The 25,229-nt window shown below is 42.6% G+C and overlaps 2 protein-coding genes and 1 pseudogene across 2 annotated transcripts; 2 read left to right on the top strand and 1 right to left on the bottom strand.

The window, feature by feature from the left end:
- Positions 1-2,263: 2,263 nt before the first annotated feature.
- On the top strand, positions 2,264-4,329 carry LOC147862992 (uncharacterized). The gene is made up of 6 exons (XM_087321169.1): positions 2,264-2,341; positions 3,037-3,181; positions 3,437-3,519; positions 3,632-3,739; positions 4,144-4,219; positions 4,321-4,329. Exons 2-6 carry the CDS (start codon positions 3,050-3,052, stop codon positions 4,327-4,329), a joined length of 408 nt encoding a protein of 135 aa, XP_087177295.1. The 5' UTR covers positions 2,264-2,341; positions 3,037-3,049.
- LOC147862991 (uncharacterized) lies at positions 4,300-4,842 on the top strand. The gene is made up of 2 exons (XM_087321450.1): positions 4,300-4,511; positions 4,601-4,842. The coding sequence occupies exons 1-2, from the start codon at positions 4,383-4,385 to the stop codon at positions 4,679-4,681; spliced, it is 210 nt and encodes a 69-aa protein (XP_087177576.1). The 5' UTR covers positions 4,300-4,382; the 3' UTR covers positions 4,682-4,842.
- A 136-nt stretch (positions 4,843-4,978) lies between these two features.
- Positions 4,979-6,547, bottom strand: LOC147862990 (amino acid transporter AVT3C pseudogene; annotated as a pseudogene).
- Between the last annotated feature and the right edge of the window lie 18,682 nt (positions 6,548-25,229).

Below are 25,229 nucleotides of genomic sequence, written 5' to 3'. Positions count from 1 at the left end.
ACCCATGGTCCCGATGCATAGAGTGCCCTAGCCATGGCTTCTAGGCGGTGTAGTTCACGTTCCCTTATTTTCTTTATTGCTTCTACATCTCGTCGAGTTGCTTTGAAACCCGGCATCCAAGGGCATTTGGTTCTTCTTTGATTTTCTGCTTCATCAAGGAAAAGCCTGAGTGGTGCAGGTGTGTCAACATTCATTGTCTCCCCCTATTTCTGAAAAACTTCATTTGTTACATGTTGGTAAACATTAGCAACATTATTATCAACGTTTTGTAACTTATTCTCTCTGTGTTGTTTCAATTCTAAGATGTATCTACCTAATTTCTTTATATCTAGTGTATCTAATAGTTTAGGGAGGGTGGGAGAGGAACCAAGTATGTCTTGGTATTTTGCCCTTATCTCGGCATAGGTGGGGCATTTGCATGTAAAATGGTACTCACCCTCTATCTCTATGTGGCATAACCCACATATCCTTTCCTCCCTAGGGACTCCATTAGTATGTCCATTCTCAATCTCAAGTTGGTGAGAGGATATTCTAAGTTGACCAATGGCAACCCTTAGTGCATGTGGTAAGAATACATCTAGATATCTTGGTCACGTGATAAAACCTAACTTAGAGAAGTGCATAAAGTGTTCCTTATAGTACGGCATTTTAGATGGGAGTGGCTCTAGTGGGGTGATCCATTTATACCGAGTATAAATTTGCCATATTTCTTGGCGTATTACTTTCTTACGGTCCTCATGAGAGATTAAAGTGTTATCAGTCGTGTGGTCGTACTTAAGGGGGGGGAGGTTATTAATGTCTAGACTGTTGGCAAGAAGCCAACTCACCATCATGCCATACCATGAGCTAGTATAGCTGGACTCATACAGTGCTCGAGAAGCCTTAAAGGCTTGATGGGATATTCTATCAAGTGGTTGGTTATGTATCCTGTGGATAAAGACTACAAGTTGAAAAAGTGCTTCTACCAACATAGGGGGTAGAGTGAACTCAGCCCTAATAATGTCATGTGGGACCGACGATTTGCTTCGGAGTTGGCGTGATAACATCATCACCAATGGTCTCTCTAATTGGGTCCACATGAAAGATGGTAGTCCTGGAGCCCAAACCGCTGATGCATACATGAGAGAGGCAGTCACTAATGAGTCAAAGAGCCACCCTTTAGTTCGTGGCTCTTGGAAGTATGCTTGGTGGCATTGTCTCTCGAGGAGTGAGAGGGATGCATGTCCTCTTGTAAGTCTATCCTTCGCTGCTTGTGTCCTCAAAAATTTACCTGAGTGGGCACTGAAAGTGACTCCGAGATAGACATATGATCCAACCACCTCAATTGGGTTATGGGAGATAGTTAGGTGACACTTAGCTCTAACTTGGGCCGACGTGTGGAAGATAAGGACTTTAGTTTTCCCTAGATTCACCACCAATCCTCGTTGTGTGCAAAAGTCATCTAAGGCATTAAGGTGCCTTTGTAGGTCGTGTTCGGATTCAGAGAGCAAAACTATGTCGTCTGCATAGAGCAAGATACGCACCTACGTATCCCCAAGGACTACTCCATTGCCTCCCTTATGAGCAATAAAATCTGTGATTTCATCAATGTAGATCCCAAAAAGAGTCGGAGATAAGGGGCAACCTTGTTTTACACCAATAGTGCTAGTGAAACTATCGGATATGCCACTTGGGCATCGAACACACCCGAACACTTGTTCATATAGTGCGTAGATGGCCCAAAACATGTCATCTGGTATCCTCAAGCTCTTAAGCCTATCAAACAATCGCTCTCTAGGGACCGTGTCAAAGGCTTTGCGGAAGTCCACAAAACAACAATATAGTTTCTTCTTGCGAGCCTTAGTCTGGTCAATTAAGCATCTAAGTGTGAAGATATGATCAATAGTGGAGAAGGCTCGTCTAAAGCCAGCCTGTTCAGGTGCACGAAGATTTAAGGTCTCCAGATAATCACTAAGCTCTGCCTCCATTACTGCACCATATAATTTAGCAAGGGTATGACCTATCATAATGGTCCTATAAGTATTTGGGTCCATAGGGTCCCCCCCCTTTATGTATTTTTTTTTGTCCATAGAGAAGCCAATGTTGACCCAGGGGACCTCTCTAGTGGAGACAAGGCACCCTTAGCCAGAAATGATAATGGAGGGTATTCTTGCGAATTTTGAAAAATGAGGAGGGGTAGCAGCGTGTAATTTCGGGAAATCTGACCCGAGAGAGGGGTATGTCTGTAAATTCCGGGAAATTTGAAACAATGAAACCGATGCTTTCCCTGTAACGAAATTTCTTCTGCATTTTTTTGTCTCGCCATTTGGTTCTGTCTTCACACATAGCGTAATCGTCAGAAGTAAGATGAGTATTTTTTTTGTTTTTTGTTTTTTTCTGCATTCAATGTTGAGAATCTTAATGAAAGTTTGGAATTTTTTTTTCTGCCTCCATCAGAAAGTTTAGCATCCATCATCTACCAGTTTTTCATGAAATTCTTGTAGAATCAATATACTCTGCGTTATCTGTCTTATTATATGAAAGAAACTTGTATTCCAATGTATGCTTGATTGGTTTCTCTCTTTCTTTCTCTTTATATGTATAATATGATATACTATGTTACATGTACGAATGCATGCTTACATGTATGAGTTTATTTATGTAAAAGTGTGTATGTGTATATCCGCATGTATACATATATCTGTTTGTGTATAGTATATATATGCATGTATGTATATTTGTATGCATATATATGGTTGTGTATATCTGTGTATGTAAGCATTTTTACGTCTATATGTGGTTTTCTATGCGTGTGTATGTGTTTGCTTAAGTAAGTAAGAATGAATGAATGTGTTTGTGGATGTGCTTGCATGTGTATGTATGTGTTTTGCAGTGAGGCATGTATTTACAAATGATCGTATGGCCTTTTTTGCATCAAGATTATGTTATGAACATATATTCAATTATTTTTATTATAGGAAAGTAGAGTATGGTTGATATATTTCTTTGTTTCCTCCGAAGTTCTAAATTGATCTATGTAACTTTTTCTGTGCCTAGAATCTCAAAAAAAATGGAGACACCTGGAACAGAACTTACATTAGCTCTAATCAAACCAGATGCAGTTCAGGCTGGCCATGTGGAGAAAATTATGCACGCAATGGAAATGCATGGTTTTGTCATCGTAACCTATGCTTGCGTCCACGTGAGCTCAAAAGACATTATGAAATCCATGTCTTTGTTTGTAAATAGTGTTGGCTGTATGTGATATATATACAGAGAAGATATATGCTATATAATGTATAGCTTAGGCGAAACTCTATACTACCCTTGAGTTTTTCTTTATTTCTCAAATTTCCAATATTGCCATAAATGGCCTTGGTCAGCCTTTCTCTATATATAGCTAACAAATAGAAGTTTTCAATGTACTTCATCTGAAGTTTTAGCTTGCTTGTATCAGCTTACACGGGTTAGAGCTGAGGAGTTTTATGATCATTCCGAGGGTAGCGACTCATTTGAAAAGCTTTGTCGTTTTATAAGCAGGTATTAACTTCTAGTAGAGCCTTATGAAACCTAATTATAATGTAACCATTTTCTTAAGATTTTTGTAATCTGCAATGTCCATGTCACTAGTCTTACTTTGTATGATAAATAGTGGAAACATAAATGCCTATGTCTTGGGAAAAAAGGATGCTATTCAAGAGTGGTCTTCACTAATTGGACCAATGGATCCTGATGTTGCCAGGAAAGAATCACCTTCAAGGTAAATCTGCTCTATGTTTTATATGTTCCTATATTGGATAGAAACCTACATGCCCTTCAATATGTTCTCTCTTAGAAAAAGATCTGAAATGCTCCTGAGTTTTCTTTCTTTCCCCAAATGCCACTATGTTTTTGTGATTTCCCCAATTGTATGGTCAATTCATCCTCAACATGTTAGATATTACCAGAATACCCACAAGGATTTTTAAAGTGACAAAAATGCTGCTCTCCGTTATTAACTACAAAGCAGGATATTATAATGTGTGTGATTGTCTAGGACATAGAAATTACATTGGATTTTAACACAATGTAAATGCATGCAATGCAATGTTTGATATATGTTGATCCTCGGCCTTTCCATTATATCTTCATGTGTAATGATGGTATATGTGCTTATTTCCTTAGTTTGCGTGCACTATATGGCACGGACTTGATAAGGAATGCTGTTCATGGTAGTAGCTCTCGTAAAGAAGTCCATCAGGTATAATGCAATTTAGCTCATTAAATGGTAAAAGAGTTCAGGATCTGGATATATATTTGTGAGATTTAATGCTAGCATGTATAGTGTCTGCTGTGCTGTAGTATGCTTGATAAAAGGATTTTCTCCTCGATCTTCGCTGACATGGCCATCATAATTTTCAGTGATGATAGATCCACTACCCACTGAAGCTATGGCAAGAGAATATTTTGATAAACACATGAAAACGACACTACTCAAGGGTCTCACTGCTCTTGCAAAGGCCAAACCACATAGTGATCCTTTGGAAGTTATTGTATCCTTTGGGAAATCAAAGATTTAATTAAAGAAGAATGTATGTATTATACTAAATTTCTCTGAAGTTGATTTCTTTAATGCTATTAGACATGGCTAGCTGTTTGGCTTCAGGAGAACAATCCAAACAAGCCGCTTGTTAATGGAACTCGAGTAGTCGTGGGTTTGTAGCGAGCTTTTCAATTTTTATTTATTTATTCCATAACATTGAGGCTCTGAATACCAATTGTATTATTTTCACAGAATAACTAATTATTTTAGCCATCATTAACACGGCTGTTTGATGTTGTGGAAAAGGTGATGCTATAATGGTTAATCACAATAATAGGACACTGATGGCCAAAATGATCAGTGAGACTTTTATGAAACAAGATTCATCTTTGGAATAACATTGAAACACTTAAATTTTCTGTATCTCCAAATCTGGACATGACATCATGTGTATTTCTTTAAGACCTTTTATGTGTGAAGACCTTGTCTGTGTGATCAAAGAAGGTTGATGAAGGAAACAGTTGTTCCAAAAGCTCCGAAAAGCAAACCAAAAGCAATCAGCACATAGTCAGCTGCCATGGCAAGAAAGGAAGGTGATTTTTCAAGGTCTTCTTTCGTGATCTTCAGATGCAAAGCCGCAGGAAGAATGAAACCTAACAAGCAAGAGATACTACTTCCAGCCAATGACAAGAACACTGCAAATTGTTTCACAGTTGTAGCCAAGAGACATATCACAAACAGCACCACAGCTCTTAACCATAGTGAAAGCTTCCGTTCTGAGAAGCGACGCTCGATGAGCTCCCACATTGGATTAAATTCAAGTGGTAAAGCCAACAACAAACTGGAGCACAAAGCACCTTTAACTACGATGGCCACTATACCTGCTTGGAGATTGAGAGTGATGATTTGTTGTACATCCTCACCAAATGCCATGTATCCGAGCATGGCGAATCCGGCATATATGAGACCACCAAATGTAAAGGCCCATCCCAATACATTACCAAATTTCCATGGCTCTGCCATAGATAGTTCTAAGGGAATCATCATCCCCGCTGATTGGAATGCATATATCCCTACCCCGAATGCTGAGGGTACTGAAATTATGTTGCGAAATGCAGCTACTGCTGGAAAGCCCGATACCTTCTGAATCTCCACTATATCTGCAACCGCTACAGCTGCTAATGCTGCAAGATTGGCCAAATCAGCCAGAGAGCTCAGTGGAGCTAGGTAAGTGAGAGAGGGTATGGCAGCTAGGGCAACTTCAAAAGGAAAAATAATCCATGCATAGAGAGTCGATGATGTCCATGTCCAAGTGGTTATAAGACCTAACAGAATATTCTCCACCAACACCGGGCTATCACCGCCACTGCTGAAGGCATTTTTCTGATGATGAAAAGCATCCTCAAAGAGAGAGGATGTGGAAGTAGTTGTGGATGTATCAATAAGTGTAGAGGCAATGGAGGCTATGTTTTGTGTTATGAATGTGAGATAAGAGATACCACATGCGATGGTACTTAGTGTGAGGAGGATGTCAACGGCCAAACGGCCATAGCGGCCAAAGACATGAAACATGAGGTCACCATATCCGGCCACAAGAAGGTCAGGATGATGTTGTACGAAGAGGCACTTGGATCGGACCAATAGCATCATACCATGATAAGCAATTGCAGCACTAACAGCAAGGATCAGGAGGCCACTGACCCATCCAACAGTGGAGAACGTGTAGGGTAGGCCCAGCACCCCTGTTCCAAGGGTGCATAACATTAGATTGGCGAATGTCTTGGTGGTTGAGGATAAAGGTTGTGCGCCTTGTGATGGCGTGCTGCCACTCCTGCTGCCATTGGATACCTCCAACAATAGAGGCGATTGTTCTCCCTCTCTTTGCTCCGAAGGGCATGCCATGCCTAGATCTGTTCTAACCTCACAAGACTGCCCTAGATGTTACCTTTCTTTTCGTTGGCATCGTGACTTTACGCTCGAGTACCCATATAAGAATAATATGAGGACATCATGTGTACATTACGTAATCCTAATGATAGAGATTCGAACCTCTTGTCAAAGCCTTAGAAAACTGTAGGCATATATATTCTTCATTGACCTTTCAAATTGTAGATTAAACGTGGATATACAATGGAAAAGGAGAGGTAAGGGATGTCATGGGAACCCTCTTTGATTTTGTGGGGAGTTGATAGGATATCATACTCCATCTATTGTAATTCGGCTTTTGTGGTTAATGTATTACTATTTTTAGAGAGAGATTTATCGTCCATGAAGAGGCTGATTTTGACCTGTGGAACGAAATAAATGTATAGGCCTTGTCTCATCGATCACAATCATCTCCCATGGACATTAAAAAGATCTCTCTCTCTCTCTCTCTCTCTCTCTCTCTCTTTCCCATCAAAAGGTAAAAATGCCAAAACATGTGCCCTAGCTCTCGAAAAGCCTTAATACGTCTTCGAATTTGCTCACACAAGTTAGGTGTTGAGGTAGCATTATGGCATCATCGCCTTGGTATGAAGATATATGAAAACATATTGTTGGATGAATATCACTGTTTACATGCTCAACATATAAGGTAATTTAACAAACAATAAATTCAAGTGTCATATCCAAATCCCCATCAAGAATGGTGAGCACATGGGTGCACATTATTTTCATATAGAGAGTTTTTATGATAGAGTTGTAACCCCCCTTCTTAGGTAGGAATGACATATATTGTACCGTGCCAATGAATGAACTATTATCAATGGATTTTTAAAATAAAAGTCATTTTACTACACTAGTAGTATATGTTCAAATCCATGTTTGTTGATTTGTAAATAAAGTTCATGCAATAAAAAGCTCCACAACCACACATTAAGTTGAGAGAAGCTACATTTCAACAATCAAGCTCTCACCATTGAGATTCAGTATCAGAGGCAAAACAACCATAAACTCATTCTCACTCCAAATTATGATAGGTCTTTATCTTCTCTAAGATTGAGTGTTAGTGAGTCCAACTTAATCAAACATACCGAATGCCGAGCAATCATAATCCATGAAAGTATATGGCCATCCGAATACACTCCTAACTTGTCAAGTTTATGTTAGAGCCACTTTAAGGGTATCAAAATATTGGCTAATTGGCAATGTAGATGTTATCGATACAAAAACTTTTAAATGCCATAGTCAATGAATCTCTTCACTTGTGCTTCAATGACTTGTCTCACATGGAAGAGAATGTGATATAAGTCGTATTGAAACCATAGTATGAACCATACGTACCATACGTGCATTCACATTCTCGAATGTTTCAATCATTCGAGTATGGTAAATGCCATACTTTTGTATTCATTATTTATTACAAGGTAAGAAAGTTAAGGTAAAAAGTGTAAAAAAAAAGCATAAGAATGTTTTGATAGCATACACAGTCATTTGCATTCGTATGAGAAAGAATGTTTGCCAATGCATTCGAGTATATTATGTACAATGATTGAAACAATGATGCAAATGACGAACATAATGGTGGGTTCTATCATGTATGATAAGTAGAATTTTTTTTTGTTTCGTGTCTTTTCCCTACAATATCAACATATACAACAAAGTTTGGTACTTCAATTTTCTTAATTACTACATTCAAATCTTAAATTTTTGGTGCTCATCCAAAGGAGAAACTAAAGTAAATTTAGAATTTGATATTACTATTTTGGGTGAAATAAGAAAAAGAGTGGTAGAAAGAACACGCTTTATAATGTATACTTTCTTTGATTTAGTGTATAAGAAAATTAAGTCATTAAAATCAGCACTTGATCAACATATTCTATGTACATATGTCAATTAGAATTTAGCATTATAGAATTGCATGTAAAAATTCAATACGAAAGTGATTAAAAGCATTTCTTAACAAGAATAATTCCATCTAGAATTTGCCAATTGCATTTAATGCTCGATATTGACATGATAGAAAACATAACAAGACAAAGACTCCATGGAATTTACTATTTAACCCTAGCATGAAGACATAGACACACATGTAGAGTTATATGTAAGAAGAGAATCTAGAGATTGTAATTTGTAATCAGGAGCTCAGTTAAGGGAATGAAGAAGAGAAGAGAAAAATGAGAGATAGATAGATAGATAGATTATATTGTCATCTTTGGAGGTCAAATTTGACCTATGAGACCAAAAATATTACATTTCACATGATACGTGTGAAAGTGAGTAGTGACTCTCGATGTTCAAGAACTTAACCAATGAATGTTGTAATCGAGAGTGGACATTGTGGTTGTGAGAGAAACTCGTGCAAGGATTGGGCTCAATCGAAGAGATGTGGAAATCAATGTCGAATATGATCAACTGCAGAGCATTGTAGCAAAGTGTGATACTCAGACTCTCGAACTTGTTTAGGGCAAAGTGTGCATAGCCGGCCACTCTCATCACTTGTGCCCCAACGCCCTGTCTCACATCGCAATGCATGTGAGCTAAGTCACATGGAAGCAATGGTTCGAATGGCAACGAGTAATCTTACGTTAATAACGAGCCAAACTCCGCGATAACGGGATGGGCTCTAACATATATCGATGCCCAGATGGATGTAGCTCAGTTGGTAAGGTTGCCCAATGGAGACCAGGTGGTCATGGGTTCAACCCCTACATTCCACAGTGGCATCTAGAGAATTAAGAGTGTATGAAGTATCTATATAATAGAGAGGTGAGAAAATCGGGTTTTGAACCTATTACGTAGCACTTGTAGTGTTAACAACTTACCACTAGGGTAAGGTAATTGAGAGAAAGAAAGAAAGATATATTAACGTCTTCTAAGGCCAAATTTGGTCCATGAGACAAATGCCATGAGACAAATGGTTTACAAAAAATGGGATATTTACCCATTCATCGAAAGTAAAAAAATCAAAATAAGATAAAAAATAGTTCTAAAAAAAACATGTTCTACAATGAAAAGATGTTATACTAGGCCTAATTTCATTTCCATCCAAGTCTCTCAAAGAGAAGTGGGAGGTCAAAGGGTTGCGATGTGGATGTGGCCCATGGTCCCAATGTAAAAGGTACCCCAACCATAGCTTCTAGTTGACGTAGCTCACGTTCCCTTATCTTCTTAGTCTTTTCTACTCCACGTCAACTTGTTTTGAAGCCCAACATCCGAGGGTGTTTGGTTGTTCTTTGTATTTCTGCTTCCTCAAGGGAGAGGCCGAGCGGCGTAAGTGTATAAAAATTACACTAGTTACATGTTGATGAATAGAGAGAGAGAGAGAGAGAGAGAGAGAGAGAGAGAGAGAGATGGATGGAGTAGCTCAGTTGGTAAGGTTGCCCAATGGAGACCAAGTGGTCATGGGTTCAACCCCTACATTCTTTTTTCTCTTTTTTCTTTTTTTCCAAAAAAACACTCCTTCCATTAGTTATAAAATTTTACAAATGAGACGATTATGTACAAATCCCTGAAGGGATGCGATAGTTCCATCTTATGTGGATGCCCACTGACTCAAAAAAGGGAGAGGACGACCATTGTTGGATGAAGGCTATTTGTTGTCTTTCAACTCCCTCGGAGCCGCCCTTATGGCCATCATATTGGCTCTTCAAAGTGGCTACAATTTCACTCCATATCTCTTGCAGTAACCTTGTTGGATATGCGGTTTGGTTGGAGAAGACTCACCTACATCGTTGTTTCCATAGAATCCAAAGAGTTATTGGCCTGGCCAATTCCAACACCTCTTGAGATTTGTCATTAAGAGGAGTGGAGTGGATATTACAGCTGGGGGAGAAAAAGACCTCTTGTGCTTTTATCACCAAAGTCATCCCCTCCTCTTGATGCTCGTATCTGCCAATTGCGGCATGCCATGATAGCCAACATATATTTCCCCACTTGATTGAGCCTTGCACTTGACATAATTGCAACAAGCGGCCAACCCCCCGCCATATTCGATGGGACGTTGGGCAGTCCCACAGAGCGTGTTGTATTGATTCTACTGCATGTGGGCACTCTACACAATTAGGAGAGCTAAGGTTCCCACGTTGCCATGCTCCCACCGGTAGGGACTTATGTATTAATAGCCATTGGAACGTGGTAATTCGCCTCGCGTGTTGTTGTTTCCAGATTTTCTGCCAAAACTTGGTGATTATTGTGGGAGGAACTTGAAATGTGTGCCAGACCTTCGCAGCAGCCGGCTCTCGGGCGGTTTGAGTAGCTAGAATGTGGCAACCCAATCTAGTTGTGAATTGGAAGAAAAGGATGGGTTTGCTTCCTTGCCCCGCGTAGGGATCACGCCATGTCCATTGCAAAGGGTCCCAACTGACCTTATGTAGCCATGTGTTTTCATGAGTACATACGTGCCAATCGGGTTGTACTTTGATCGGATCAGGATCTACAATCCATTTATGACCAGTATACGCGAGTACTCGAATTGCATTTTTCTGTGTTGGAGTCTCATTGTCTCGCAATTCAGAGCCTTCGAGTCTGTCTGGTGGTCCCCTACCTCTCGGGATCAGAGATCCCTCCTCCTCGTGGCCTATCCATTTCTCCATTGTCATCCTTTGAGTAGCAGATTCCCTAATCAATAGAGCGTTAATGATTTCCGATCTCATAGTCCATCCGCCCCTGATTCCATGGAGTATGTTCACCTAATCTTGTAGTGGTAGTGACGTAAACTGTCGCCAACATTCTATACTTTTTCCTGGACCTTCTGCAATGTATCCCCATGACAACCCCTTATGTGATCCCAGTAGTTGATTAGATTCATCCTTGATACATGGGTTCCATAGGATACGTTGACTGAGCCAGGTAGGTTCAGATCTCGGTTGATCACACTTGAGCCCTCCACGAAGGTCACACCATGCCTTCCACATGGATGCACTGAATCTATCCTCCAATTGGCGGGAGAAACTAGGTTTGAGATCCATGTTTAGAATCCATCCCATTTGGGGGGCCCAATTGACCCCTTTTCGTGGCCTAAAGTAAGTGAAACGCAACCTCAGTAGCATTTTCCAACAATCATTTCTTGGTTGGAGTCCTCGCACCACAAATTTGGCAAGTAAGGCTTTCGATTGTGAAAGGGGATCAATAAGACCCAATCCCCCTCTCGACTTAGGCGATGTGAGTATACGCCACGCCACCTTGGCGTGAGCTACATGGTCTTCCTTACCAGGCCAGTCGTTGAATCTGATGTATACTTTCCTTGGAGATTGTCCAGCATGATAGACTGTACCATGTTGTTGCGAGTAGTACCTAATTTGCCACTATGATGCGGCCCACTAGCGACAGTTTTTTCGAGCTCCAATGTATCAACTTTTGTCGAATGGAATGGATAACGGGTGCAATTATAGTCTCCGACGGTATGTTGAAACCAATTTGGAAACCCAAATATTTTGTGCTCGCTCCTTGATTGATCCATTTGAAAGCGGGATGTGGGTGTCACGCCAGATGTGTTTCGTGAGAGAGCCATATTGTGCAGGATTTGTGCCAATTGATCATGGTGTTGGATCTCTTGCAAAATACAGCTAGCCCACTTTCTAGCTTTTGGAGGTTTTCCAAGTCCCCTTGCAGGTAAACTGTTGTGTCATCTACAAATTCTATATCCAGGATGCTTTGGTGAGAATGAGGTACGAGAAGACCATGCAGGTTGAGATGCCGCGAGTTGAGAAAGCAAGAGAGTGCTTCGGCGTATAATAGGAATAAGGATGGAGCTAGTGGGCATCCCTGCCTTACAGATCAGGATATTCGGAAAAAGGGGCCCCTTTCACCTGCCAGTGAAACGCAACTGCTGTCATTCCTATAAAGTCTTGCACTGCCTTTGATCCATGTCTCTTGAAAGCTGAATTTCCCCATCACACTTTCTAGAAAGTTCCAGCATACCCTGTCATATGCTTTCTCAAAATCTAGTAGCACCACCGCTACCTTGTTGTTGGTACATTTGGCAAGGGCTACTGCTTCCCAGAATGAGAAGAGGTTGTCTAGGATGCTCTGATTTCTAACAAAACCTATCGAGGACGGATGAATGAGCCATCACTTTTAGGAATGAGATGTATCATCCCGTGTCGAAATTCCTCCGGCATGCTTCCAGAGGTGATGATCTCCTCATATGCCTGGAGGAGGTCTTCTTTAATAGTGTCCCAAAGGCATGTGAAAAAGTGTGGGGTGAGGTCATCGATTTTGGGGCAACTATTGGCATCTAAATCAGTGAGGGCCTCCCATATCTCGATGATTGATAGGGGACGCATGAACCATGTATTCATTTCTGGTGTGACTTTCTCGGGTATGCTTTGGAGGATAATGTCTTCTCTTATGTCTTCACCTATAGCTATAATGTCTTCGGTAAGTAGGCGGTTATAATAACTTGTGGCAATATTCCTCATTTCGTCGCCATCCTCAGTGGTCGTTCCATCCTCTCGGTTGAGGCTGTGCATCACAGTTCTAGCGTGCCTCGGGCCTTTGGAGCGGAAGAATTCCTTCGTGGTTTTGTCCCCTACTCAAATCCATCGCGCCATGCTTCCATGAAACTCCATGTCATATATTTCCTTTTCGGCCATGCTAAGTTCATGTTTGGCCGTGGCGACTTGTCCTGCGATCCAAATACATGACGAGTATCTCTGTTGGAGTCGTTGTAAGGCTATTAGTCCCCGTTTTGTCCTCTGTCGCTTCTCTTGAGCATCCTTGCTTCTAGTCTTGACAATCTCATGTAGGAGAGTAGAAGCTCTTGTTAATTTAGCTAGAAGTTTGTCAGATGCTGATGAGGCCTTGACGGGTAATAACCATTGGTTGGATAGTTGGTCCTTCATGTCTATAAGTGTGTAAATAGTGTGTGGGATGTGAGCCTGGAATGGGCCCCATTTTCGGTGCAATTGAAAATGACCAGCTACCGGGTAATGGTCAGAGAAAGTTGTGCCTGGAGTTATGTGACACCACCCTCCCTTTGCTTCTAGAGCCTCCCCCACATAAATGTGGTCAATGCGAGATAGGGTGGGTCCACTATTCCGCCCGTCTGATCGGGAGAATAGGAGAGAATCCCTTTTTCGTTGGAAGTTGTCAGAATGTCAGATGTCTCGCAGGTTAAGGTGGACACATAGCTTCTCCCATTGTTTACGTTCCCTTTCTTGTAGAACTATGGGGTTTTTGTTGGAGCTATCGTGAATGGATTCGATCATATTAAAATCCCCTCCAATGCACCACTCTTCCGCACCCGCTACTTGTAGGTGGATGCGGTCCCAGAATGTTGCCCTTTTTGTTATGCTATTTGCAGCATAAACATTCATGAAGTTCCATTGTTGCCCTTGGATGGCCAACATGCAAAAATGTGCCCTACCAGGTATAAGTGATTCCTGGTGTATTAAGCCTTGGGCTAGATGTTCCCGAATCAAAGTGCAAATACCACCATGATTTCCATCCTCCCTGATTGTTGGCTCCCAAATCATTCGCCATGATCCTGGTAGGAGGTTTCTGACTTCCTTTAACTACATGCTATTGAGGTGGTGTTCGTACAACATGATGATGTCAGCACCACTCCCTAATAAATATTCTTCAAGATCCCTTCTCAGTTTCCATCTGTTTTGCTGGTCTAGTCTACTTCTGAGCCCTTGCACATTCCATGTTATAATCTTCATACTCATGGAATGGGGTGGGAGAATGCCAGTTGTTCCTGGTGCTTTGCACAACAGGTCATGAGTGGGGAGCACTCACCATTTAGACATCCAGTCATTTCCAAGGATGGAATAGTGGTTCACATCAATGAGTGGAGTTTGTGGGCTATCCTGTGAGCTTCAATCGCCCCTTCATGCTTCTCATAGAAAAAGAAAAAGCTTGGAGTTAGTTGGGCATCTATGATAATCCGCAGGTGGATGTGGCAAAGATGAGGTTCCTCTTCATCCATGGTGCACCAGAATTCAGTGTTATGCCAATGCTGCTTTAATTCGTTCATGAGCTCTTCATCTCTTATTTTTGCTACAAAGCATGCTCCTTGGCTACATAACGTATCTTTAATCTTGGATTTCGACCAATCTTCCTATGTCGGAAGCAAGAGTGGAAAGGAGATTGAGGTTGTCGAGACTCCGTTATTGTGTACCATTGATACATGTACCCTTATTTTTTCCACTGTCTTGAGCCCTATACCTAGCCATTTCAAGGCATTTTGTGGGTGTGGTTCAAGGTCTTGGCTAGAGGAAGCACACTCATTTGTATCCAGGAAGACTATGATCTAAGGCGTGACATTCAAACTTTTGCCTTGGTTTGTTGCTTCTGCATTGGGTGCCATTCCACTCAAGCTCCGTATTAAGGTCTTAACATGACTTATTCTTCTTCGCTTCCCTGTTTTGTAAGCTTTAACGAGAACTTTCTCTTGTGTGCTTGGTGTCACCTTAGGCCGTTCCTTGGGGCTTAAGAAAGAACTAGGGGAATGCTCGTCCGTGGGGGCGAGCTCTTGTAGTAGATCAAATTGATTGGGGCTCATAGGCGATGGAGGATTTTGTGTCGGTGAAGTTTTTCGAAGGACATGGGTTTTTTCCACCACTCGCCATTCCATCACAGCCTTGTCGGGTCGTGGTGGGGGAGGCTTCTGATGTCTTATGGTGTCCTGACCTTCCAGATTCTCCTTTGTAGGATCTTTAATACGTCTTGTGGGGCAGTTCTTTTTTATATGAACAAGTTTTTTGAATGCAAAACATTGCCCCAGTACGCCAATCACTTCTATGCGTTCAACACCTACATTCCACAGTGGCATCTAGAGAATTAAGAGTGTATGAAGTATATAATAGAGAGGTGAGGAAATTGGGATAACATCTGTCTCATGCTTCAACTAATGCCAAAAATGTTCGAAACTTGTCGACCACTTCATCCTTGCTATGAATAGGGTAAATCCACCCTTTTGCTCATGTGAATAGCCGACAAGGATTGACGCAGTGCTCGTAGTGTTAACAACTTACCACTAGGGTAAGGTAATTACGAGAGAGAGAGAGAGAGAGAGAGAGAGAGACCTCGGGAGGTGAGGAATTTGGGTTTCAAGCTCAAGATATAGTGCTCACTGCTTATGGATTAACAACTTACCATTAGGGTAAAAGCTAATTATGATAAATAGAAAAAAAGAGTGACAAAGAGAGATTCACTTAGAGGGAATCAAGAAGCAATGAAGTTGCAAGTTGTTGATTTACACAATATAGATCGTAGTTTGTATTGTGAGCTTGTTACAAAGTGCTCAAAGAGAATCAATAAGAAAATATTAACAAAAACCATGCATTAGAGAGTTTTTGACATTCAAATAGGAAAAACGAAGGTTTTATCCAAAAGCAAAAAGAACGAATTTTTTAACATTCAAACGGAGAGTTTTTGACATTCAAATAGGAAAAATCGAGGTTTTAACCCTTCAAACCAAATCATTGAACCTTGAAACCGAACTCAATGTGATTTACTCATTTTGACTCAAAACGCTTGCATGCATTGTCAATCCTTATGAGAATTGTGGGTCAAAGGAGGACCAACGGCGATATTCATGGTGGTACACCTATCATGGAATATTAAGTTGAACCTAGTGTCGAGAGCTCACATCCAAAGCTGATTGAACTACACAAAGAGAAAATCAATAGGAGAATCCTTGAACCTTCCAATTGTCATACTCGAACTGATGGCTCATTGAATCGAAGAAGAACGAAACCTTGTGTTTCATCCAAGACCGGCAACCTATCAATAAAGTGACAATTCATAACACATGGATCAGATCGAGTGTCGACGAATCGTTGAAGCTTCCACAAGATGTTTTATCTACTAATCAGATACTTATACTCAAGGTATGACCAGGATGGTTTATCTAGTGTAGATGTGGAGCCTGCCATGGTGTGACACAAATTTTGTAGCCCACATGGTGAATGCAATAATTAAAGTGCTAAGAAATTGCATCCCAAACATCAGTAGGCCTTTCCTCGATGACATTCCAACAAAGCGATTCTTTGAAGTGGATAAAGATGAGACATTGGGTGAGGATGGGTGTAGATGCTTCATGGTAGATCACATCATTGATTGTGACAAGGTCCTGTGGAGGCTGGAAGATGGGGATCTAACTTTCTCGACTGAGAAGTTGGCATTTGGTCGATCAGAGATTCTTGTGGTGGGACACTTGTAGGGGGCATACAAACGAAAGCCATCCTTGGCAAAGGTGGACACCATCAATAAAATGAAGGAAGTATGCAATCGCAAATAGAGGTGAGACGGTTTCTTGGTGCATGTGCCTCCTACAATATTTGGATTCCCAACCTATCTAATATGGATGTACTGTGGGTGTGGACATCCTTCATAAAATTATGAATCTACAAATGCATGTAATTTTTATGTGCCAACGTATACCTGTAAGGCAAGATTCAAACCTTGGACCTATAAAGCTAGAAGCATCGTATTCACAAATAGGGTGAGTGTTGAACTTCTCATAGATAAAATTAGTAGACCAAAACAAAAAACCACAAAGAAAAACCCTTTAAGCACTAAACCAAATATCGGGGGTAGCGTGAAGTCACCAACATAATAATTTGAGTTTGCATCCCATACTCTCTTCTTAAAGTCCCCGGTGGTTCCATTCACATTTCACACACGTTTATACATTTGCAACATTGTATTCTCTCTTTCCTACATCATTTGGTCCATCTCCACGGCCATCATGGTGGCCAAGTCTTCTCCTCACATCTTTCCCCTCCCTTCTCGCTCTTGCATGTCAGGTTCACCAAATATGTTGTATAAACGCAAAGTCTGCTACTCAAGCAGGGCCCCGGGGAACTTGGACTAGGAAGGGTGTGATGCTACAAGATAAGCATTAAGAACCCCCTTATAGGTTGCCTCATGTAAACTCATCTTTTATGTGAATTAACACCCTCGAAATTGAGAAGTTTATTTGAATTGAATGCTTAATAGAGCAGAGACATTGAATTAGAGGCTCCGTGGAATTGAAAGTTCCCTAAAGTATTAACTATACCCGACATACCACCACTAGCTCATGAAATAACGGCCATATTATGGTTCGACACATCTTGCAAGCTAGTGAACTAGTTAGCCAAACGCCTACAGTTTGCTTATGATCAATTGGCGCAGGAACACAAGGATCGGGAGATGATCCAATGCGCATTGCTGGGAGAGATAGAGCCAAAGGAAGAGCAGGATTTGTAGAGACTCGGCCAGCAACAAGATGTTAGGAATAGAGGTATGGCGATTCAAATGCCTCTTATAAATACAACTTTGGTCGAAGTCCATCAAGAACTAGCTAAAACAACCTGACAAGCAAAAGAGATAGTTGAAGTCTGCAAACGTAGGACACATGCGTCGGAACATATGCACCAAGAGTGGTCGGCAATGAAGCAAGCCAATGAGGAATTAACGGCCCAATTGCAACAAGTAGAGTCAAAGTTGCAGGTGATGGAGGAGTGATTTCAAATGTACGAACATGCGATCCCGCATGTACCCGACAGACGGCTATGGAAACAAGCAAAAGATGCTATAATCGAAAGTGCCAATAAAAGAATAAAAGAAGCGGACACCAAAGTCCACAGTATCTGTGACTGACTCCGGAAGGCACATCATCAAATGGAAGGGTTCCAGACAAAACTCTAGGACACGCTTCAATCTCGCAAGAGGAAATGGATCAACTCAATGGTTAGCCTACTCGCCTCAAAATACATTTTAATAGGAAACAAAGAATGATCTATGACCTCCAAGCAACTCTGAACACACAAGAGGAGTTAGATAAGAAGCACATAGTTGCATTCGAAGCCGAAATGGAGGACATGACTCAATGCTACAAACAGCTCGTCGATAAGTATGAGTGTCAGGAACAGTACTAAGACAGAGAAGGAATTAGTACTAAAAGATGAGGATTAGTACTAAGGGAGGTGTAGAACTCTCGAGAGAAGGAAAGAGAGAGAGAGAGAGAGAGAGAGAGAGAGAGAGAGAGAGAATGATGATAACAAAAGATATATATTATGTTAAGAGAATATACAATAGTAGCTAAGAGGCTTAAGACTGGCATTGAACCGATTTGGTTCGAAATAACGCCTTGTGCCTCCTTTTATAGTGTTCTCAGGAGTACTCCTGAAGTTTCTAGAATGTTCCAGAGAAATCTGGAATATACATCGATTTTCTATAGTAAAACTTAAATGAAAATAATATTTTTCGTATTATAACATATAGTCTAATGGTCAAGAGCTCGACCCATGTAACATAAGGTCATGGGTTTGAGTCTTGCCATATCATGACAATGAGCGGGTGTGAAACACACTCATAGTGGCAGAAGCAGAAGTTATGTTCGAGCACGACTCCACGATAGGTCGACAAGAAGAGTTAAAAATGAAATCAGTGCTTTAAAGTATCAACTCGAAATAGGAGAGGAAAAAGTGCAGGCCAAAAGATGCATCAGGTCATCACAAAGGCTCTGGACGACGGTTGGAAGCAGTGATCGACTCAAGCATTTGAATTACAATCATTAAATGTAGACCACAAGAGCATGAAAAAGCAAGGTCAAGGATTTTTTAAGATGGATGAGGCGAGCATAACCACAATACGGGATGAGCTGGCCGGAGATATATATGAATTAACAACACACCACAAGGAGGAAATCAACAACTTGCTCGAACAATATGACGACCAACTAATTACACTCGCTCTAGAGCTTGATTCCTATGAAAAGGAACGCCACCAATAAGAGAGACAACAAAAAGCAACAAAGGTCGAGGATGAGGTAACAAAGCAACTAGGACAGGAGTTGGAGTCGAACCAAGACACGGCAGAGCATGAGTCAGGCCAAACTGAACGAATCAACGAGGAGTCACGGCAAGCACACCTGGATCAAGAGAGAGAGGCATAGTCAACGTTGCGGACTTGAGCGAACACAACCAGAAGATCAACCAACTCCGAACAACACTAAATATGAAGAAGATGAGGAGCCCAATTTGTTGGACATTCTAAATGAGGACGAGGACGAGGATGAGCTTGAGGAAGAAGACCACAACAATGATAATGACGACCTGAACAACGACCAAGAGGATGAGGACGATGAAGCAAATTATCAGCACTGTCATGTGATCAACAAGTGATTAGAACAGGTGTGCCATGTGTTAGTCGATCGACCAACCGAATTATACTAGTCGGAGTCAGAGTCAAAGTCAGAGTAATAAAAGATACTGTGAAAAGGAAGTACCCGAAATGGTAATTTTTGCCAAGTAGGAAAAATAGAATAGAACAGTTAATGTAATTGTAGGTTCTTGCCGAATAGGCAAGTGTATTATCTTGGAAGAGTCTCTCGGGTCCCCTATAAAAAGGGACCGAGAGCATTGTATCATTATCGGTCTATTTTGGTTATGTTAATATTGTGGTGTCCCTTGGATGCAAGTGCATTCCTTCATGTTGGGTGTGCATGTGATCCTTTGTGCCCCTTTTAGCATACCCTTGTTAGGACGCATGTAGCTAAGTAGAGCCAACCCAAATGGGTACCTTTGTACGACTATAAATTGAATAGGAAGTAAGAAGCTAAGGAAGCTAGTTTTGGATTCCATTTATGTGCATTTCACATAATTGGTGGAGAAACGAGGTAAAATTTTAGCCACTATCACCTCGTTCATGGCGTCCCAATTCCGTCCCGTCGTCGTCAAAGTCGATACCCCTATGCAAGTTGAGTTCCCGCAACCTCCTGAGTGGCCACCCCCCTTCCAAATGGAGCAACTCTTGCAAGTCCTCTCCAATGCCATGCTTCAAATCAGCCACACGAACCAAGCTATGCTCTCCTTCCTCTCCGCTACCAACGATCGGTCTCTAGATCGGCCCGATTCCAAGGTTCGCCCAAAGTCCTTCTCCAGCTTGCCCTCTGAGGACATCTTAGCATGGTTGGATCACTTTGAGATGATCTCAAGTTACCACAAATGGTTTGACGAGTGCAAGGCTTTGGAAGTTCGCACCTTGCTCGAAAATGTCGCCGCCACTTGGTACGTACAACAAGCCAACGAAGTGACGGAGAACTGGGTGATCCTCCAAGATCTCCTCATTCAAAACTTCGCCCATCAAAATTCGGTCTAGACGGCATTGCAACAACTCGAGACGTTGCAACAACAAGTGCACGAACCAGTAGGCCAATTTGGTGTTCGCCTAAATCAGCTCCTCGTCCAAGCCGATCCAACCATGCCCGAGCATGTCAAGCTTTTCTTCTTATGGCCCCATCTGCGCCCTGACATCACTCGTCATGCCCGGGACCAAGGTCCCAAGACCTTCAACGATGCCATCCTCATTGCCCAACCCATCGAAGCTTGTACGCTATCTGACTCCCAACCAAGATGGCCCCCTCCACCATCGACCGACTTGCGCGCGCAGTACCAAGGAGCGACCCCCATGGACATTGACGTCCAAAACGTGCAGATGCAGACTCGCCGAAACCTTCCTAATTGCGATGCCCAAGGACGCCCGAAGTGTTTCTATTTTCACAATTATGGACACGTCCGACGTTATTGCCGGAAATTGCAACAACAATCTCACAAGCAACAAGCCCAGATAACCATGGCTGACACCGCATCGTTGGTTGAGCTTCCGGGAAACTACCTTCCGGGGTACTGATGGAAGAGCCAGCCCCCCACGTCCAAGCGTCCGCCTCTTCTAGTTCACAGGTATGCACCGCTCTCGCCACCATTAATCACTCCACACACACCATCCTATTAGACTCTAGTAGTAATATCTCTTCAATTAGCACCACCTTAGTTCACCAATTATGCCTTCCCACAACCACCGCTCCTTCCATCCAAGTCCTTTTTGGTGATCACCAACATCTATACCACTCTTGCACGCAAGCCCATTGCACCGTTACCTCTCACATTCTCACACCACTTTTATATCTTGCCCCACCAACTCTTCCCCCTCACCTTAGGTTGCGATTGGCTCCTCAAGCGTCGCGCTATGATTGATTTCGATGCTCACAAACTGATTGTCCCACAAGCTCCCCCTATCCCCCTCCTACACGATAGCCCCCATGTCGCTCACCTCAGCCAAGTCCAGGTGGCCCTCAGTCCCAAAGAGTGGTTAATCTCTGTCCGCCAATTGTTAGCTCGTTTTCTGTCACTAGCCCCCCAACCCACGCATGCCGCTACTGTCTCTTTCCCGGTACAACATGTCATTCATACCGGGGATGCCGCTCCCATCCGCATGGCTACACGCCAACGTTCCCCCCTCGACCACGATCGCATCGATGTTGCAGTCACCGATATGCTCACCAAAAGTATCATCATTCCTTCCACTAGTGATTGGGTTTCAGAACCCCACCTCGTCAAGAAGGATGATGGCACCTTCCGCTTTTGCATCGACTTTAGGCCTCTCAACAAAGTGACGATCCATGACCGCTACCCACTCCCTTGTGTGGACGACCTCTTGGACCAGCTCGGGGGCTCCCGTTATTTCACCTCCCTCGACTTAGCCTCGGGATATTGGCAGATCCCCTTTTAAACGCCGTTTGACGCCCACAAGACCGCATTCTGCACATGACGTGGCCTGTTCCAGTTCACCAGCATGCCGTTTGGCCTGTCTAACGCCGGCAGTACATTTCAATGCATGGCAAACTCCATCTTTGCCGACCTTATCAGTAAAGGCGTCCTCCTTGTTTATCTCGACGACATCCTTATCCACACGACCACTTGGGAGGATCATCTACAAACTCTCGCTGAAGTCCTCGCTTGCATAACTAAGCATAACTTGCAATTCCAATGGAAGAAGTGTCGATGGGGAAGCACCAGCTTCCGTTTTCTTGGCTTCATCATCTCTGGCGATGGAATCCGTATGGACCCTGCAAAGGTAGCTGCCATCACCGACTACCCCCGCCCCACCTCAATAAAAACATTGCAATGTTTTTTGGGCATGATCACCTTTTCCCTTCGCTTCATCCCGAACCTCGCCTTGGTCACTTTCCCCCTCTGTCATCTCTTGAAGAAAGGTGTGTCATTCGTTTGGGATCCTGCTTGCGAAGACAACTTTCGTCGCCTCAAAACAATGGTCCAGGAATCAGGGTTGCTCGCCCATCCTAACTTTGACCAGCCGTTTACGTTGCAGACAAATGCCTCTAACCATGGGTTAGGAGCCGTCCTCCTGCAAACCGATTGCCACAGGCAAGAGAAGGCGGTCTCCTTCATTAACCGAACTCTCACGCCGGCTGAACGGAACTACTCAACCACTGAGAAGGAACTACTTGCGATCGTCTGGTCTTTCCAACGTCTTCACCCATACCTTCATGGCGGGCAGGTTACGGTTGAGACTGACCACCAACCCTTACTTTCTCTGATTCATCGACCTCACCCCCTGGGCCGCTTGTTGCGATGGATATTGGCACTTCAAGATTATCAGTTTACCCTCTCCTAACGAAAAGGTGTAACCAATTTGGTCGTTGATAGTCTCTCTCGCGCCGATTTCCAAGTTGTCCAATTTCTAACCGCGACATCTGACCTTCCACTGCCATTACCACAACTCGCTACACTTCAGCAACACGACCCCGCCATCCGAGAGATAACCCATCAGTTGTGCTCCCTCCAACCATTTCCCTCACAACGACAGTTCATGCTCTGCGATAACTTGGTGTTCTTCATTCAGGCGCATCACGAGCCGCGTCTCTATATCCCTCATGCCCTACAACAGACGTATCTCCAATTTTATCACGACCACCCATTGTTGGGTATTATTACGTCTGTCTCTACCTACATCAACCAATGTGCTTTGTGTCAACACATCAAACCCGCGAACAAGCCCGCCGAAACGCTCCAACCCATCACCGTCACATCGCCTTTCGAGCTCGTCAAATGGGATTTCATGGGACCTTTTCCCGAAACCCCCAATGGCAACAAGTATATCCTGGTCATAACAGAATACCTCACCAGATGGGCTGAAACTGTTGCCATCCCTGACATCACTGCGCCAACAATCGCATCCCAACTTTTGCACAAGGTAATTTTTCAACATGGTTGCCCTGTCCAACTCTTATCTGATCAAGGCCGTCAGTTCCATGGGGACGTCCTCAACACGATTGCAACTCAACTAGGTTTCTAGCAGGTGTTTACATCCCTATACCATCCGCAAACAAACGACCTCACTGAACGCCTCAACAAGACCCTCAAGCAGGAGATTGCCACTTACATCGATCCAGGCCACAAAACCTGGGATCAAATCTTGCCTTTCGTCACCCACACCTACAATACATTTGTTCAAGCATCAACATGAATCAGCCCTTTTTGAGCACTCTATGGGCGTGATCCTCGGCTCCCACCAGAACCATCCATTGACGTCCATTCCAAACCTACCAACATGGATGGTGCCACTTGGGGGCTCTATCTCCAACAACTGCTACCTCTCCTTCGACAAGCAAGCTCTCGAAACCTACAAGTCGCACAACAACGCCAAAAGCGACACTACGACGTGGGTCGAATTACCCCGACTTATGATGATGGAACCAAAGTCCTTGTTTACTTCCCGGTCCGGCGGTGCGGTCTCAACAAATCACTCATGCACCGATGGATCAGCCCATTCATTGTGGTTCATGCAATCAAATCCACGACTTACTTGCTCTGATGCGATTCCAATGGTCGCTTCACCTCCGCCCATGTTGCCTGCATCAAGCCCTATGCTACCCCAAGCCCATCTTTTAGCGCTCGTCCTTTCCCCATGTCGTAAAAATCCTTGTTTCTCTCAGGGGGGAAATGTGGTGTCCCTTGAATGCAAGTGCATGCCTTCATGTTGGGTGTGCATGTGTTCCTTTGTGCCCCTTTTAGCATACCCTTGTTAGGACGCATGTAGCTAAGTAGAGCCAACCCAAATGGGTACCTTTGTACGACTATAAATTGAATAGGAAGTAAGAAGCTAAGGAAGCTGGTTTTGGATTCCATTTATGTGCATTTCACAATATCATTTTGGTAGTTAAAGTATATGTTGTGTCATATGCTTTGTTTATTTTCTCTATTACGCATATTATATTTATAACTAGCAGTCGATCAAGTTCGTATGTCATAATCATATTAATTAAGTGTGGTAAATTGTTATCTGTGTAATGTTCTGAGTAAGTAATTGTCAAAATCGGCAAACATCACATCTCCAACCACAATCTTCTTAACTAAACGACTTAGTGATTACGACATTTGACCCCTTTGTGTTGGTCAACAGAGACAACAATAGTTTGTGATGAACATGTCCCTTTGTTGGATGTTGTTCAACTCTTGGCAGAGTTGACGCTTTCTTGCGTCGAGTGTGATTCTATGTAGCGGAATAGATTGGTCTTGTGTGTGTGTGTGTGTGTGTGTGTGTGTGTGTGTGTGTGTGTGTAAAGAGGAGAGGAGAGGAGAGAAACACAAGATAAATAGATAAGAGAAATGAAGTACTCAAGATGGATGTATGTATTAACAAGACACGGAGAACAACTACAACAATAACAATATGAATATTACAAAGGAGATTAATCGACAATTACAAAGTAGGAGGGTGCTTTATATAGGTTCACCCTCTCTCTTCCTTAACTCACTAAAACGCCCACTCTCTCTAGAACCTTGGGGAATGTGGAGACTCATTAGTCATGGGGAATATGGAACTCATTATATATGTGTCATAGAATATGATTCTATGACACATAGTTAATGTGTAGAAAGTAGTGATGACTTTTGACCTTTGAGTGCTCATAGATTCTCAGAATGTGTGTTCACACACTAGACTAGGTTAAGCTTGATTCTCAACAAGGTTAATAGGGAGTATAAAGAATGGACGATTACTTTAATCC

Source organism: Azolla caroliniana, unplaced genomic scaffold, assembly GCF_043228905.1.
Source record: "Azolla caroliniana isolate FFs.n. ecotype wild unplaced genomic scaffold, voAzoCaro1.0.p SCAF_6, whole genome shotgun sequence".
Classification (NCBI taxonomy): Eukaryota; Viridiplantae; Streptophyta; class Polypodiopsida; order Salviniales; family Salviniaceae; genus Azolla; species Azolla caroliniana.
This window is presented reverse-complemented; position numbering and strand designations above follow the sequence as displayed.

What these genes read in the sequence shown, in the direction of transcription:
- LOC147862992 (XM_087321169.1), top strand. Translation starts at nt 3,050, where the DNA reads ATGGAGACACCTGGAACAGAACTTACATTAGCTCTAATCAAACCAGAT. An exon ending in CTTTGTCGTTTTATAAGCAG is followed by an intron (nt 3,520 to 3,631) that starts GTATTAACTTCT and finishes TATGATAAATAG; the next exon opens with TGGAAACATAAATGCCTATG. An exon ending in AGGAAAGAATCACCTTCAAG is followed by an intron (nt 3,740 to 4,143) that starts GTAAATCTGCTC and finishes TTATTTCCTTAG; the next exon opens with TTTGCGTGCACTATATGGCA.
- LOC147862991 (XM_087321450.1), top strand. Translation starts at nt 4,383, where the DNA reads ATGATAGATCCACTACCCACTGAAGCTATGGCAAGAGAATATTTTGAT. An exon ending in GTGATCCTTTGGAAGTTATT is followed by an intron (nt 4,512 to 4,600) that starts GTATCCTTTGGG and finishes TAATGCTATTAG; the next exon opens with ACATGGCTAGCTGTTTGGCT.